The 18522-nt window shown below is 36.6% G+C and overlaps 1 protein-coding gene across 1 annotated transcript in view; it reads left to right on the top strand.

Annotated features, from left to right (window-relative positions):
• The first annotated feature begins 3250 nt into the window (after nt 1–3250).
• LOC128692606 (ADP-ribosylation factor-like protein 13B) overlaps nt 3251–18522 on the top strand; it is a 42907-nt gene continuing 27635 nt past the window's right edge. The window contains exons 1-4 of the mRNA XM_053781803.2: nt 3251–3500; nt 4597–4730; nt 14696–14811; nt 17113–17283. Of these exons, the coding sequence (XP_053637778.2) occupies nt 3266–3500; nt 4597–4730; nt 14696–14811; nt 17113–17283 (656 nt within the window). The 5' untranslated portion in view covers nt 3251–3265. The remainder of the gene's footprint in view (nt 3501–4596; nt 4731–14695; nt 14812–17112; nt 17284–18522) is intronic.

Genomic DNA, 18522 nt, shown 5'->3' on the forward strand with positions numbered 1-18522 from the left:
TACAACCCCATCTATAAATATATTAAACAACCATGGTGACATTACACATCCCTGTCTAAGACCTACTTTTACCGGGAAGTAGTCTCCCTCTCTTCTACACACCCTAACCTGAGCCTCACTATCCTCATAAAAACTCTTAACAGCATTTAGTAACTTACCACCTATTCCATATAGTACTTGCAACATCTGTCACATTGCTCCTCTATCCACTCTATCATATGCCTTTTCTAAATCCATAAATGCAATAAAAACTTCCCTACCTTTATCTAAATACTGTTCACATATATGCTTCAATGTAAACACTTGATCTACACATCCCCAACCCACTCTGAAGCCTCCCTGCTCATACGCAATCCTACATTCTGTCTTACCTCTAATTCTTTCAATTATAACCCTACCGTATACTTTTCGTGGTATACTCAGTAAACTTTTTCCTCTATAATTTTTACAATCTCTTTTGTCCCCTTTCCCTTTATATAAAGGGACTATACATGCTCTCCGCCAATCCCTAGGTACCTTCCCCTCTTTCATACATTTATTAAACAAAAGTACCAACCACTCCAACACTATATCCCCCCTGCTTTTAACATTTCTGTCATGATCCCATCAGTTCCAGCTGCTTTACCCCCTTTCATTCTATGTAATGCCTCATGTACCTCCACCACACTTACATTCTGCTCTTCTTCACTCCTAAAAGATGGTATACCTCCCTGGCCAGTGCATGAAATTACCGCCTCCCTTTCTTCCCCAACGTTTAAAAGTTCCTCAAAATATTCTCGCCATCTACCTAATACCTCCCTCTCCCCATCTACTAACTCCCCTACTCTGTTTTTAACTGACAAATCCATACTTTCCCTAGGCTTTCTTAACTTGTTTAACTCACCCCAAAATTTTTTCTTATTTTCATTACTTTCCTCTTTTCCCATCTACCTCTTACTCTAACTGTAGCTACAACTAAATAATGATCCGATATATCAGTTGCCCCTCTATAAACATATATATATATATATATATATATATATATATATATATATATATATATATATATATATATATATATAAAGAATATATATATATATATATATATATATATATATATATATATATATATATATATATATATATATATGTATATATAAATAATATATATAATATGTATATATATATGTGTATATATAATATGTATATATATAATATGTATATATAATATGTATATATATAATATGTATATATATATGTATATATATAATATGTATATATATATGTATATTTATATGTATATATATATGTATATAGTGTAGTGTAAAGCACCCTTCTGGCAAGACAGTGATGGAGTGAATGATGGTGAAAGTTTTTCTTTTTCGGGCCACCCTGCCTTGGTGGGAATCGGCCGGTGTGATAATAAAAAATAATAAAATAAATATATATATATATATATATATATACACACACACACACACACACACACATACATACATACATACATACATACATACATACATACATATACACATACATACATATACACATACACACACATACACATACACACACATACACATACACACATACATATACACGTACACAAATATACACACACACAGTATTTAAAAATACTTTCATTTATATGCTGCTTTTCTGTAACACTTGTGTGATTAAATAGATATAAAACTAGGGTTTATATACAGTGAAACCTCCATATTTGCTGTGTTAGGCTCCTGGAGACCCCATGAGTATGTGGCAAATTCAGATGGTTCTCCTGAACACCTGAAGCAGCATTATCTTCAATGCCAATGTTAAAAATAATCCCCGTTGTTTTTTGATAATTGTTGCCAAAAATATGTGTCCATCACCCATACACTGAATTATCCTGTACTGTACCAGAAATCACTGAACTTACTTTATAAAAAATATTTTATCATTGTTCTATAGAATTAACACAGCAAAAATCTGAATAAAGTCCAATTGTTTTTACTTATAAGTATTAAAAAATTGAAAGAGTCTGCCATACATTTACCAAATGTTCATATACAAAACAATATGTACTGTATTTTAAAAAAAAAATAAAAAATATATATAGAATTCAATCATTACAGTACATGTATTTGTATTCCTGTACAATCAACACAACTAAAATCCAAAAGCAAATCCATTCTTCTTATTTTTAACAAACATAAGTGAGCATACCATATATTGTGCCAAAAAAAGGTAATATGCAAAAAATAGAAATGTATATGGTTTAACCCTTAACCCTTAAACGGTCCAAATAGATCGACGTTCAAATCTGTAGTGCTCCAAAAGTAGATCTATGTTTTTTTTTTGCATATTTTCAAATATAACCAAAAACAATGTAGATAAAAGTTTTTTTACACATTTTCAAATTTTTTTTATTATTATCACACTGGCCGATTCCCACCAAGGCAGGGTGGCCCGAAAAAGAAAAACTTTCACCATCATTCACTCCATCACTGTCTTGCCAGAAGGGTGATTTACACTACAGTTTTTAAACTGCAACATTAACACCCCTCCTTCAGAGTGCAGGCACTGTACTTCCCATCTCCAGGACTCAAGTCCGGCCTGCCGGTTTCCCTGAATCCCTTCATAAATGTTACTTTGCTCACACTCCAACAGCACGTCAAGTATTAAAAACCATTCGTCTCCATTCACTCCTATCAAACACGCTCACGCATGCCTGCTGGAAGTCCAAGCCCCTCGCACACAAAACCTCCTTTACCCCCTCCCTCCAACCTTTCCTAGGTCGACCCCTACCCCGCCTTCCTTCCACTACAGACTGATACACTCTTGAAGTCATTCTGTTTTGCTCCATTCTCTCAAATGTAAAAAAAAAAAAAAAGATGTACATTTTTTTACATACTTTCAAATGCTGAAAAAACGTATATATACGTTTGGACCGTTTAAGGGTTAAACTGTCCAAACATAGATCTATGTTTTTTCAACATTTGAAAGTATGTAAAAAAAAGTAGATCTTCATTTTTTTTTTTTTTACATTTGAAAAGTGTAAAAAACTTTGATCTACTTTTTTTTTTTGTTATATTTGAAAATATGTAAAAAAAAAAGTAGATCTACTTTTGGAGCACTACGCATGTGAACGTAGATCAGCTTGGACAGCTTAAGGGTTAAAATAGCTGATAAAAATAAAATTCAATTAAATATCTCAAACAGTTATGGTCATCATGATAGCATAAAAGCAGTTAACCAACTTGTGAAGGGCTTGTAATAGTGTAAAGAACTGATTTTTTTGCTGATGGCCTTTTATTGTGAAAAATCCAAGTTAGTAAATAAGGATATAGTAAATACTGAGGTTTTGCTATATGTAAATGTATGTATGTGTGTTTGTATGCATATGTATGCATGTATGCTCTTTATAGTATATAATGGGTATGAAGTAACCTGTTCCATTGTTTTTAGGCCCGTCACTTTGCTTCTGGTGGGGTTAGATAATGCTGGGAAAACAACAGCTGCCAAGAGTATTGTGGGAGGTAAGTGCCGTTGATATTACTCAAGGAAGAATTGCTTGTGTGTGACCAAGAATTATATTACATTTTGATGTCAGAAGATTGATGTATTTTTTTTGCCACCTAAACTATGATTCAGAGAAGACAGTTATCTGGACTTAAGTTCTCTAAATGGGAAATACAGTGCAAGCCCTCTGTAGAGTGAATGGAGATGTTGCATTTCAAAAAGCTTTAATGAATTATGATGTCCATTGACTAATAGCAAGACAGCTGTTGAATGACTAATGATGAATGTGTTTCCTTTTTTGGCCCACCCTGCCTTTGTAGGAAATGGCTGATATGTTAAAATAAATGAGAAGGAACATGCTCAACCTTAATGAATGTAAGTACTGTCACCAGAACTTGTGACAGTAACAAGCATGGGAAAGAGAAACTAGAAAGGTAAATTTCAGTAATATGACGAGATGTCTTGTTCTCTTGGGTAGACACACAGGTTTTTGATATTGAATAAAATATAAATTATAAGATGGTTCTTAAATGTTTTCATACAATGATATATTCTTCATAAATAATAAGCACTGATTACTTCATACTTTATTTCATTTGATTTACAAATTATATATACGTATAAGCATTTACATTCTTTCATGCATGGCACTGTAATATATGCTGAGGGTACACTCTCAGTACCATGAAGAGAAATACCAATGTCATGTCCATGTTATATTTTAAATTTTGGGTTTGTATACTCTGGAGCAGAACCTGATCATATACAGGTCTCTTCGTACAGAGAGAAACTATCTCTAAGGAATAATGGAAATTCAGTACACCTCTTTTATTTTGAAGTGAATGATGGTCATATTCAGTTTCAGTTAAATCTGTAGTGTTAGTTCCTTTATTTTACCCAACTATTATGTTGAAGTGCTTATGTATACAGTATTTACAAGGCCTTTTTTATTTTATGAGAATTTTAAATTATATTTTAGGCTCTGATGAAAGGGATGTCCTCAAAATGTTTGAAACTAATAGGCTGTGTATAACTACACTAAGGTTTCTCTTCATATAGAAATAATATTTCACATGTAAAATTATTCTTGCTTTCATATGAATAATTTTTCAGATCCTGTGGAGGATGTGGCCCCAACTGTGGGGTTTGCCCCTGAGAGTCTGGAATACAGAGGCTGCGAGATCACCATATATGACTTAGGAGGAGGAAATAAGATTCGACCAGTTTGGGCAAAATATTTCTCAGAGGTAAGATTACAAAAATTACTCTCTGAATGACTTTGTAAGTTCCATGAATATTTGAATAACATAGAGTAATATAAAACTACTACAAAAGGGAAGTAGTTTTTTTTATATATAAATTGGCTCATACATCCATGTACAATACACTATAGTGTTTCATTTTTGTATGCATCTAAAATGATGATAGTATAAAGTCTCTCTTGTGAGAAAGTAAAATAAAATCTTACACGTATTTAAAACTATGGATTGTGTTATGAACACTAATACACAGTGCATGCATATGGTATATAATTGTTTATTAACCCTTTGACTGTTTTGGTCGTATATACACATCTTACAAGCCACCGTTTTTGACGTATATATACATACAAATTCTAGTGGCTTCAAATCAAGCAGGAGAAAACTGGTAGGCCCACATGTGAGAGAATGGGTCTGTGTGGTCAGTGTGCACCATATAATAAAAATCTTGCAGCACGCAGTGCATAATGAGAAAAAAATATCTCCGACTTTTTTTTTTTTAATTAAAAATGCCGACTTTGTGGTCTATTTTCATATAGCATTTATGGTTGTATTCTCGTTTTCTTGATCTCATTTGATAGAATGGAAAATGTATTATAGAAATAGAGGTGATTTTGATTGGTTTTACTATGAAAAGAACCTTGAAATGGAGCTCAAAGTAGGGGAAATGTTTGATTTTTGCCGATGTTCAAAAGTAAACAAATGATGTCATTTTCCAATAAATGTCCAGGTAGCTATTCTAATATGCAGTCATGAATGGGTTGACATTATTTATACAATTATTACAATATTGCAGTAGTCTGCATAACAGTAAATCTTCTATTTTTTGTTTGAATAAAAATTCAAAATAGAAAGCAAGAGTAATATCAGAGGGGCCTGGAGATGTGACTGATGAACAAAGAAAATGTTATTTTAGAGCCAGGAATGTCTGCATTGTTCATTCTGAACCCTATTTTGAAATTGTTATATTTTTTAATTTTCGTGAAATTGGCCAAATTGCAAATTTCTGACCACGTTATTGGGTAGTTGAAATCAGTAAATGGACAGTTTCTTGTACTCAATCGATAGAAAAAATGGAGTTCTAAAGAAATAGCTACGAGTTTGGTCGACTGGAACAATGGAATTAGCCGAAAATAGGGCTCAAAGTGGGCAAAATTGCCGATTCGTAAATATTGCCTATGTCGCTAACTTTGCAAGAGCATAATTCCGTCAGTTTTTCATCAACTTTCGTTGTTTTATTGCCATTACAATCAGGAAAAGATTCTCTATCATTTCATAAGATTTTTTTTTTTTTTTTTTTTGCGACACCAGGAAACACTTCAGGATAAGATTTACAGTTTGTGAGAAACTGTCATAAAATATGATCCCATGGAAAAGTGCAACAACAAAACTGGAAGTGTTGTACTATTTATGTTAGTGGCTATGTGCTGCTGAGCTACAAGCATTGCCCCTCCTCTTAACCCTTTTAGGCTCCATGCAGTAGATCTACGGCTTTATGTTCAGGGTCCAAACCATAGATCTACGCCATGAGCTCAGCTCACTCTGATAAGCTGTGAGCGGTAAATTTGGGTTTAGATATGAGGGAATACATCTATGTGATATGTGTGCACCACATAAAACAAATCCTGCAGCACACAGTGTATAATGAGAGAAAATAAACTGAGACCGTGATTTTTTATTAAAACAGCGACTTTGTAGGAGGCTGGCGGTCCAGCAACCATAACCACTAGGCCTAGTCAGCGCCAGGTCGTCACTACTCCAATACCATCCCCATTTCTTATTTCCTCACTCATCCCACAGCACCCTGACCATGTCAGAGCCTAGGTGAGCATACAGGTAAACCATAAAGAGCCTATGGCTTGAGTTAGATAAACAAAAGGAGTACACAACTACAAATTTAGCTTAAATACACAGCATGTCTGACGCCAGCCTCCAAGCCATGCTGACTCCACCTGAATGCCCCAAGCCACGCTTACCCCGCATACCCAAACACAGTTGGAAAATAAATCCCTAGCAGGATTTCTTTATAATTATAGTTTAACCTACTTTACAGTACCCCCCAAAAGCACATTATGAATTATAAAATTATGCTTTGCAATTATAACATTCATACTGTTATGACTGTATATCAGAGTACAAAACAAATTCTGGCCACAAAATAGAGCGAAACACCAACGTCAAAGACCTGGGAGTGATTATGTCGGAGGATCTCACCTTCAAGGACCATAACATTGTATCAATCGCATCTGCTAGAAAAATGACAGGATGGATAATGAGAACCTTCAAAACTAGGGAGGCCAAGCCCATGATGACACTCTTCAGGTCACTTGTTCTATCTAGGCTGGAATATTGCTGCACACTAACAGCACCTTTCAAGGCAGGTGAAATTGCCGACCTAGAAAATGTACAGAGAACTTTCACGGCGCGCATAACGGAGATAAAACACCTCAATTACTGGGAGCGCTTGAGGTTCCTAAACCTGTATTCCCTGGAATGCAGGAGGGAGAGATACATGATTATATACACCTGGAAAATCCTAGAGGGACTAGTACCGAACTTGCACACGAAAATCACTCACTACGAAAGCAAAAGACTTGGCAGATGATGCACCATCCCCCCAGTGAAAAGCAGGGGTGTCACTAGCACGTTAAGAGACCATACAATAAGTGTCAGGGGCCCGAGACTGTTCAGCTGCCTCCCAGCACACATAAGGGGGATTACCAACAGACCCCTGGCAGTCTTCAAGCTGGCACTGGACAAGCACCTAAAGTCAGTTCCTGATCAGCCGGGCTGTGGCTCGTACGTTGGTTTGCGTGCAGCCAGCAGCAACAGCCTGGTTGATCAGGCTCTGATCCACCAGGAGGCCTGGTCACAGACCGGGCCGCGGGGGCGTTGACCCCCGGAACTCTCTCCAGATAAACTCCAGGTAAACATTCATACTGTTATGACTGTATATACTTTACAATGTCATGCAGAACCCTGCATAACACCCATACAATGGACCTAATCCACTGCATCAAGATTTTGTCCATTAAAAGTAGTATGCATGTCCCATATGCTTCCCATACAACAGATTGTGTCCGTTGCATTTCAGTACAATGGATTTTGAATTCAAGGTTATCCTGATGTTTCACAGTATTATTTATTTATTTATTATCACACTGGCCGATTCCCACCAAGGCAGGGTGGCCCGAAAAAGAAAAACTTTCACCATCATTCACTCCATCACTGTCTTGCCAGAAGGGTGCTTTACACTACAGTTTTTAAACTGCAACATTAACACCCCTCCTTCAGAGTGCAGGCACTGTACTTCCCATCTCCAGGACTCAAGTCCGGCCTGCCGGTTTCCCTGAACCCCTTCATAAATGTTACTTTGCTCACACTCCAACAGCACATCAAGTATTAAAAACCATTCGTCTCCATTCACTCCTATCAAACACGCTCACGCATGCCTGCTGGAAGTCCAAGCCCCTCGCACACAAAACCTCCTTTACCCCCTCCCTCCAACCTTTCCTAGGCCGACCCCTACCCCGCCTTCCTTCCACTACAGACTGATACACTCTTGAAGTCATTCTGTTTCGCTCCATTCTCTCTACATGTCCGAACCACCTCAACAACCCTTCCTCGGCCCTCTGGACAACAGTTTTGGTAATCCCGCACCTTCTCCTAACTTCCAAACTACGAATTCTCTGCATTATATTCACACCACACATTGCCCTCAGACATGACATCTCCACTGCCTCCAGCCTTCTCCTCGCTGCAACATTCATCACCCATGCTTCACACCCATATAAGAGCGTTGGTAAAACTATACTCTCATACATTCCCCTCTTTGCCTCCAAGGACAAAGTTCTTTGTCTCCACAAACTCCTAAGTGTACCACTCACCCTTTTCCCCTCATCAATTCTATGATTCACCTCATCTTTCATAGACCCATCCGCTGACACGTCCACTCCCAAATATCTTAATACATTCACCTCCTCCATACTCACAGTATTATATTGGGTTATTTATTATTGAGGGTGGAAAATCTAGCCTAATTAAACCTAACCTAATCTAACCAGATTTAAGTAGTTTTATTCAAGAAATTTGCTGCAAACCAATTGTGAGAAATGCACATATAATTTGCAAACCTACATTGATAGACTATGTTTAATTTCTTTAATTTTTTCATAACTTCCTGTCTTTGGTTGATAAATTAAATTGTATTGACAAAACAGCAATAATTTTTGTCTGTGAATAAAAATAGAGTTTTTTTTATGTGAATGATTGACAGGCATGAGAGTAGGAAAGCTTAGCTAGGTGTTGAGGATAAAATTGCCACAAGATTTTGTTATAGAAGGTAGCATTGAACTTTAGGAAGATTGGGACAAATTATTGTCATCATCTGAAGAGTAGCAAATGCAGTTTATTGTAGAAAAGTGCAAAGTCCTAATCCCCAGGAATGAATGTAACTCCCCTCACACTAAAGAACTACATAAGGAACCTGACCATACAGAATATAAAAAAGACTTGGGAGGCATAGTAAACATAAATCTGATAGTTGCACTTAGGCATATGTAATGAGGCTGACTGACTACTTGGATTTATATGAAGTATAAGTAACAGGTGTGTAGAAATTATACTAGAGTTCTCAACATCATTAGTAAGGCCTTACTTATATTATTCAGCACAGTTTTGGTCTTTGTATATCAGAATGAATATGAATGTATTAGAGAACATACAAAGAAGAATGACAAAATTAATCCTCTGTTTAAGGAATCTTATAAAAAAAGTAAATTGAGAGCCCTGTACCCACTCTCTTGAACCAAAAAAGAACTCAAAATAATGGATTTAACCCTTAAACTGTCCAAACGTAGATATACATTTACATGCGGCAGGCTCCGAACGTAGATCTGCAATTTTTTTACATGCACTCAAATGGGGAAAATCAAGGTCGGAGCGCTACGCACGTGAACGTAGATCTACGTTTGGACAGTTTAAGGGTTAAATTACTTAAATTTACAGTAGATTTAGAGAAGAAATGGGAAAATACTGGTTTGGCAATAGAGTTGTGATAAGCAAAACAATCTGCCAATAGTTTCAATGAATCTGAACCCTTGCAACTTTAGAAATAGGTTGGACAAAAATATGATTACAGTGGATCCTCACCTAACGAACGCATCGCATAACGTTAAATCCGCCTAGCGATACATTTTAAAGCAAAAATTTTGCCTCGGCTAGCGCTAAAAAACTCGCCCAATGCAATTCGTTCCATTCAAGACGTGTCCACGTGTGGCCTGAGCGCGCCTCACTTGTCCCATGGGTGCCAGTGTTTACAAGCCAGCCACTCCGGTCGCATCCAAACATACAATCGGAACATTTCATATTATCACAGCGTTTTTAGTGATTGCACCTGCAAAATAAGTCACCATGGGCCCCAAGAAAGCTTCTAGTGCCAATCCTTTGATAAAAAGGGTGAGAATTAGTATGGAAATTAAGAAAGATTTCGAAGAGTTTGGGGCTAACCCTGAGAAGCCTGTGCCAGTTGTGGAATCCATTGTGCCTACTTCAAAGATTAAGGAAATGTGTGCAAAGCGGGTTGAACTGCAAACCTTTATGGATGAAAATCACCCTAACACAGCTATTGCAAGCCGTGCTGGTGACTATTACAATGACAATGTTATGGCCCATTTTAGACAAATCTTAAAGGAACGGGAGATACAGAGCTCTATGGACAGATATGTTGTGCGACAGAGGTCTGGTGACTCTCAAGCTGGTCCTAGTGGCATTAACCCCTTGACTGTCGCAACCCCCAATACTGAGGTGTCTCCTGGTGTCGCAAAATTTAAAAAAAAAAAAAAAAAATTATTTTTTCTTATGAAATGATAGAGAATCTTTTCCCGATTGTAATGACACCAAAAAATAGTAATTTGATGGAAAACTGATGGAATTACGCTCTCGCAAAGTTAGCGACCTTGGCGATATTTACAAATCGGTGATTTCGCCCACTTTGAGCCCTATTTTCTGCTAATTCCTTTGTTTCAGTCGACCAAACTCATAGCTATTTCTTTAGAACTCCATTTTTTCTATCGATTGAGTACAAGAAACTGCCCATTTACCAATTTCAAATACCTAATAACGTGGTCAGAAATTTGCAATTTGGCCAATTTCACAAAAATTAAAAAATATGATAATTTCAAAATAAGGTCCAGAATGAACAATGCAGACATTCCTGGCTCTAAAATAACATTTTCTTTGTTCATCAGTCATGTCTCCAGGCCCCTCTGATATTACTCTTGCTTTCTATTTTGAATTTTTATTCAAACAAAAAAATAGAAAATTTACCATTATGCAGACTACTCCAATACTGTAATAATTGTATAAATAACATCAACCCATTCATGACTGCATATTAGAATGGCTAGTTGGACATTTATTGGACAATGATGTCATTAGTTTACTTTTGAACATCGGCAAAAATCAAACATTTCCCCTACTTTGAGCTCCATTTCCAGGTTTTTTATAGTAGAATCAATCAAAATCATCTGTTTTTCTATAATATGTTTTCCATTCTATCAAATGAGACCAAGAAAACGAGAATACAACCATAAATACTATACGAAAATAGACCACAAAGTCGGCATTTTAATTAAAAAAACTGTTGGAGTTTTTTTTCTCATTATGCACTGCGTGCTCCAGGATTTTTTTTATGTGGTGCACACTGACCACACAGACCCATTCTCTCACATGTGGGCCTACCAGCTTTCTCCTTCTTGATTTGAAGCCGCTAGAATTTATGAGCATATATACGTCTAACACGGTACCTTGTAAGACGTATATATGCGGCCGCAACAGTCAAAGGGTTAAAAGAAGAAGGGAAGTAGCCCCGGGAAAAGACTTGACACCAAGTCCTAATGGAATAGGATTCCCCTGCTAAACATTAACACCATCCACACACTCCCCTCCTCCCATCCCATCAATCATCACCAGATCTTTAATAAAGGTAAGTGTCATGTAATTGTACATGTCTTCTTCAGTTTGTGTGTATTAAAATTAATATTTCATGTGGTAAAAATTTTTTTTTTTCATACTTTGGGGTGTCAGGAACGGATTAATTTTATTTCCATTATTTCTTATGGGGAAAATTAATTCGGCTAACGATAATTTCGCCTAACGTTGAGCTCTCAGGAACGGATTAATATCGTTAGGCGAGGGTCCACTGTATATAAGTATATATGTGTTACTCGGACTAGAGTCCTGGAAATGGGAAGTACAATGCCTGCACTTTAAAGGAGGGGTTTGGGATATTAGCAGTTTGGAGGGACATCTAAACTGTCATATCTGGGCGCCTTTGCAAAGACATTGACTATGTATGAGTGATGCTGAAAGTGTTGAGTGATGATGAAAGTTTCTTTCTTTCCTTTTGGGTTTTTCTTTCTTTTTTTGGGTCACCCTGCCCTTAGTGGGAAACTGCCAATGTGTTAAAAAAAAAAATGCTCATATCTAACATGCTCACACATTTTGTGTGAGCATGCTAGATATGAGTAAATGGAGACAAATGGTTTTTCGGACATAAGCTGTTGGAATGTGAGCAGGGTAATATTTTGTGAAGGGATTCATGGCAACCAGTTAGCCAGGCTTGATTCCTGGAGGTAGGATATACAATGCCTGTACTTTAAAGGAGGGGTTTTTGACATTGGCTGTTTGGAGTGACATCTGAACTGTCGTATCTGAGCACCTCTGCAAAGACATTGATTATGTGTGAATGATGGTGAAAGTGTTTCTTTCTTTTTTGGGTCACCCTACCTCTGTGGGAGACAGCTGATGAGTAGGCCTTCAGTCTATACAGTAACATAATATATTGGAGTAAGAGATGTGGGGGGAAATATACACAACCGGAGAACACTGTCAACATTTGTGGTTTATGTTTCTTTGGCATTATACTAACAAACATAAAATATTTTGTCAGAATAAAAGTAGAAGTTCTCAAGCAAATTTGATCCCAACCTACTTGCTAGGCTTAGGAATCATTAGCAGCAACAGCCTGGTTGAGTATGGAGCCAACAAGGAAGTCTGGCCTCAGACCAGGCTGGGAGGATAAACACTTAAAATCAGTCTTAGGTATGCCTGGATATTGGTGTCGCTAGACTCGCACACAGTCATCTCTTGGAGAATTGCTAGCACCACTGCAAGAATTGTCTGGTAGTTCTGATAGTCCAACATTTCTTGATTCATTGTCCTATTCATTGCCATTTTTTTTAATACCTTTCTTTGTCTCCATAATATGCTTACCATCTGTCTTCCAGCTTCACTTTTAATTAAGATTCCCATATTTCTTAACTGACACTGATTTACTACACAAATTGTAACCCTTTTCTCCTTTACCCTTCTGTCTGTTGATGTCTTATCTGAGCACCTCAGCCTCTTCGTCTGCCATTTCTCTCATTGATTCTTAATGGATTTAATTCTTTCCGGAATATAATAATAATAATCCTTCAAGGGGCTTAGACATATGGCAGGCATGTGTGTGTGTGTTAAATAGGAATAAATGGAGAAAAATGTTTTTTGGACATTGGCGAGCTGTTGGAGTGTGAGCAAGGTAATATCTTGTGAAGGGATTCAGGGAAACCAGTTAGCTGGACTTGAGTCCTGGAGGTGGGAAGTACAATGCTTGCACTGTAAAGGAGGGGGTACGGATTTTGCTATTTAGAGGAACAGTTAAACTTTTGTGTCTGCTCATCTCTGACATGACAGTGATAATGTAAATGATGGTTAAAGTGATTCTTTTTTGGGTCAACCTGCCTTTGTGAGAGATGGCCAGCTTGTTTAAAAAAAATCCTGTTATCTGTTTATGGCATAATTGTCAGGTTCACATCATTAGATATGGTAAGTTTTTGAATGTGCTTGAGTCTAACAAAGTTATATTTAAGGCAGGCAAAGGCATGGGAGAATTGCAGTCAGTTGTATGTACACACAGTATTGGATAATTATTCAGTTGGAGGGAATGAGAGGACAGTGGATATGAAATTTGATGGAAAAATGATGAAAATACACTAGTGCGAATTTTACTGCATCAGTGATATTTACACATCAGTGATTTTGCCCACTTTGACTCCTATTTTAGGCCAATAATGTTATTCCAGTTGACCAAATTCTTAGCTATTTCACTTGTATTACTTTTATTTTATTGATTTATCACAAGAAACTGCCCATTCAACTATTTCAGATACCCAATAAAGTGATAAGAAATTGGTAATTTTGCCAAATTCACACAAAGTTCAAAATATTCCAATTTCAAAATAGGGTCTAGAATAAACAATGCAAACATTCCTGGCACTAAAATAATATTTCCTCTGTTTATTAGTTATGTTTCCAAGCTTTACAGATGAATTCCATTTTGATTTTTTATTTACATAAAGAATTTTTATTCACACCAAAAAAAATAGAAGATTTACTGTTATGCAAAATTGTAATGATTGTATAAATAATATCAGTGCATTCGTGAACATAAATTAGAGTCACCAGTTGATGTGTATTGGACGTGTGATGCAATTTGTTTACTGTTGAACATTTCTGCTACTTTGAGCTCAATTTCAAGCTATTTTCAGTACTAAAACCAATCAGAATCATCTCTATTTCTGTAATATATCTTCCATTCTATCAAATGAAAACCACAAATATAACTGTAAAAACCATACGAAAATACACCGCAAAGTCGGTGTTTTAATCCCCCAAAAATAGTCGCGTTTTTTTTCTCATTATGCACTGCGTGCTGCAGGATTTGTTTTACATGGTGCACACTTACCACATAGATGCATTCTCTCATATCTAGGCCCAAATTTACCACTCACAGCTTATCTCAAAGGGTTAACCTGCTGAATTCTAAACTCAGATTTTCATTAATCAAATCAGATTATTACTGCTGTTTCACCAAGTTTTATTCATATTGTACTCTACATTGAACTTTTCAGGTACATGGTGTCATTTTTGTGGTCGATTCAAGTGATGCAGCAAGAGTGCGGGAATGTCGGGATGTCTTGTTTAGCCTCCTGGCAGATAAGAAAATATCAGGAAAGCCAGTTCTTGTGTGAGTTATCATTAAAATAATTTGCCATGCTGGATGTAGTGAATAAAAAAAATGGCAATTTTTTTTTTGCATGTTAACTTTAATTATTACCATTTATTTGTTTTCCATTAGGAAACCTAAGTGGCATATTGTGCATTATTTGCTGAAAAGTTGTTACTCTATAAGATAAGAGTAGTAGCAAGTCATTTGCTAGTCCCTGATACATTTTTTGGATTCTACATTTTACAAAGGTTAATGAGGCCTGTTCTGATCACATAATGCAAACAGACACAGAAATTACACTTCAGGCACTGAAACCTCAGCTGACCTGAAGCCAGATATTTTTCTCAAAGTCTACCACTGGTGCTGCAGGTCCAACAACACACAAGAGATAACATGCAACCCTAAGCTTGTCAGAAACTATTGACATAAAACACCTATGGGCCACAAAATGGGTTTAACCACAGTAGCTCAACACAACCCTTGGGACTGCTGTATCATCATAGAAGTACCCTAGCCTAACCAAGCAATTTTGGCCACAAAACATGTCTAATGAGCAACAAACAAGTACTAAACCTTGTTACTGTAACTGCTGGAATCAAGTGAGAGAGAGAGCAAGTAACCCTTGTTATTCATTTTTATAGGCCTAATGGCAGCATTCTGGGAGATGCCAGATACCCCATAGGCAATTACTTTACAATGCTGTTGGCATGAATTGTGAGAGTTAGATTATGATCACTTTATCAAATGTTCACTAAATATGTAAAATTTACGTAACCAGTTAACCAAAAGTTACCACTCTTATGAATTACTATTTGGGACAAACAGAGCATTAACTTTTTTGCATCTGCTGAAGGCAGACCCAAAAGTTGTTATTTTGTACCAGTGGATCAATCTTTTTTTTCCATGGTGTTAATATCTTCTGTACAAGAACATATTCTGTACTGTAGTATGATGTATAATTGTAGGAATGTTTTGATGAGTTGATACAGTATTTTTATATTTTTAATAGATGAAATAAGGTAAGAATATTTTTCATACAAAAAGGAAAAAAATATAAGGTGTACCAACTGTAGTGTCAGCACGCCTCTGGCAAAATTGATGGAGTGAGTGATGATGAAAGTGTTTCTTCCTTTTTGGGTCACCCTGCCTCAGTGTTATAACAAATAACAAAAATAATAAAGATAAGAAATAGCTTCTGAATGGTGGCATGACGAGAAAAGATAAATTATCATTACATATGAATAAAGTGTTTTAAGTTCCTATAAGGTAACCAAAAAAAAAAAAATTATCATAATGCTATTATTGCTTAAGCTGTGTCAGCAAGCTAAGACTGTGATCATAAAAAGGGTTATAGGTATCTGTGTAGCTCAGTGTAAGGAAGATTGTTTATACTAGCACAGTGCTTTTTGCTTTGGTATTAAATGCATGACATAAAAATCTGTTATCTAATTATTCAGAAATGGAATTCTTATCACAAAAGTACTCACTTATTCTCTTTAGATTTAGAAAATTAAATTATTAAATGGATGGAGTTTAATTTATGTCAAAGACTGATGACATAGAAGTTGTGTGTATCAAGGACTAATGACAGGCTGTGTGTTTCAAGAACTGATGACATGAATGTTGTGTGTCAAGAACTCATGACAAATGCTGTGTGTATCAAGGATTACTTTAATAGATAAAGCAGTGTGTGCCAAGAATTGCTGATAAATGAAACCTATTTTTGATAAAATGCACTTATATATGGTGTGAAAATACAATACTCAGTAGCATTTAATCAAACTAGGAAAAATGTAACATTGAGAGTTGTCTAATGAGATAGTGTTTCCAGCCAAGTCTCAACCAGATAATTCTGATAATCGAACAATCACTGTAATCAGGAGACTGGGTCTTAAAGCCATCCCGGCCAACTGCCATCTAGCAGGTCGGTTCATTAACTGCTGAGGGCCAGAGGTGTGCTGTCACTGCTCAGCTAAGAAGCATTCCATTTTCGTTTCAGTCTTTGTGCAGTGGCTTTGACTTCAGTTTTTTTGTAAAAAAATTTCAGCTTTTTTTTACTTTTTTACCCAGCCCAATGGCCCACCAGGCATTGCCCAGATTCCTGTATAACCAGTCTACCTCTGACTGCAGTGTACTAACATTTCTCATACAAAGTTTAGCACATCAGTAAACTGATTTTAATTATTCATATCTTTGTAATTCCTGTTGTATAGCAATAATATGTATTGAAACTTCCACAAAGTTTATGTATTCTATAAGCCATGTGTAGTCGAGGTGAATGAGGAGGCTTGAGTTTTATGGTAAACTGTTTCGTTTCAGACTTGCCAACAAGCAAGATGTTGATGGTGCCTTGGATGAAATTGACCTGGTAGAATCTCTCAGTGTAGAGCAAGTGGTCAACAAATACAAGTGCCCTACGAGAGTGGAAACTTGTTCAGCTATCACTACACGCAAACATAAACCAGACAAACCTATAGCTGATGGCTTTCGGTAAGTTTTTGCTCATTATTGCCATATAAACATTGTCAATGTAATATTGTACAGTATAAGATATTCTGGAAGAAATGTTGACTGCATTCAATCTTTGTAGACAACTTTGCTTGTCTGATAGTAATATAGAAAAAGATGAAGTTAGAAAGCATTGGTAAATAGCTTTTTTTTTTTTAAATTCTGTAATGGAAGAGAATGATGTGTAGCCTGACCATGCTAGTTTTGTTTCATAGGTAAGTGGATGAGTTTGGGAGGGTGTGTAAATGAAGAAAGTTGAAAATGAACATAGATAAGAGTAAGGTGATCATCTTTCAACAAACCAGTCATATCCCACCAAGACAGTGTGGCCCAAAAAGAAAAGCAAAAGTTTTTCTTTTAACTTTAGTAATGTATACAGGAGAAGGAGTTACTAGCCCCCTTGCTCTCTGCATTTTAGTCACCTCTTATGACATGCATGGCTTACAAAGGAAGAATTCTGTTCCACTTCTCCATGGAGATAAGAGGAAATAAACAAGAACAAGAACTAGTAAGAAAATAGAAGAAAACCCAGAGGGGTGTGTATATATATGTTTGTACATGCATGTGTAGTGTGACCTAAGTGTAAGTAGAAGTAGCAAGATGTACATGAAATCTTGCATATTTATGAGACAGAGAAAAGACACCAGCAGCCCTACCATCATGTAAAACAGTTACAGGCTTTTGTTTTACACTCACTTGGCAGGATGGTAGTACCTCCCTGGGTGGTTGCTATCTACCAACCTACTACCTAGAAGAGTAATGTGATCTTTCTTTCTTTCTTTCAACACACCGGCCGTATCCCACCGAGGCGGGGTGGCCCAAAAGGAAAAACGAAAGTTTCTCCTTTTACATTTAGTAATATATACAGGAGAAGAGGTTACTAGCCCCTTGCTCCCGGCATTCTAGTTGCCTCTTACAACACGCATGGCTTACGGAGGAAGAATTCTGTTCCACTTCCCCATGGAGATAAGAGGAAATAAACAAGAATAAGAACTAGAAAGAAAATAGAAGAAAACCCAGAGGGGTGTGTATATATGTGCTTGTACATGTATGTGTAGTGTGACCTAAGTGTAAGTAGAAGTAGCAAGACGTACCTGAAATCTTGCATGTTCATGAGACAGAAAAAAGGACACCAGCAATCCTACCATCATGTAAAACAATTACAGGCTTTCGTTTTACACTCACTTGGCAGGACGGTAGTACCTCCCTGGGTGGTTGCTA

The sequence above is a fragment of the Cherax quadricarinatus genome, chromosome 30 (genome assembly GCF_038502225.1).
Source record: "Cherax quadricarinatus isolate ZL_2023a chromosome 30, ASM3850222v1, whole genome shotgun sequence".
Taxonomy (NCBI): domain Eukaryota; kingdom Metazoa; phylum Arthropoda; class Malacostraca; order Decapoda; family Parastacidae; genus Cherax; species Cherax quadricarinatus.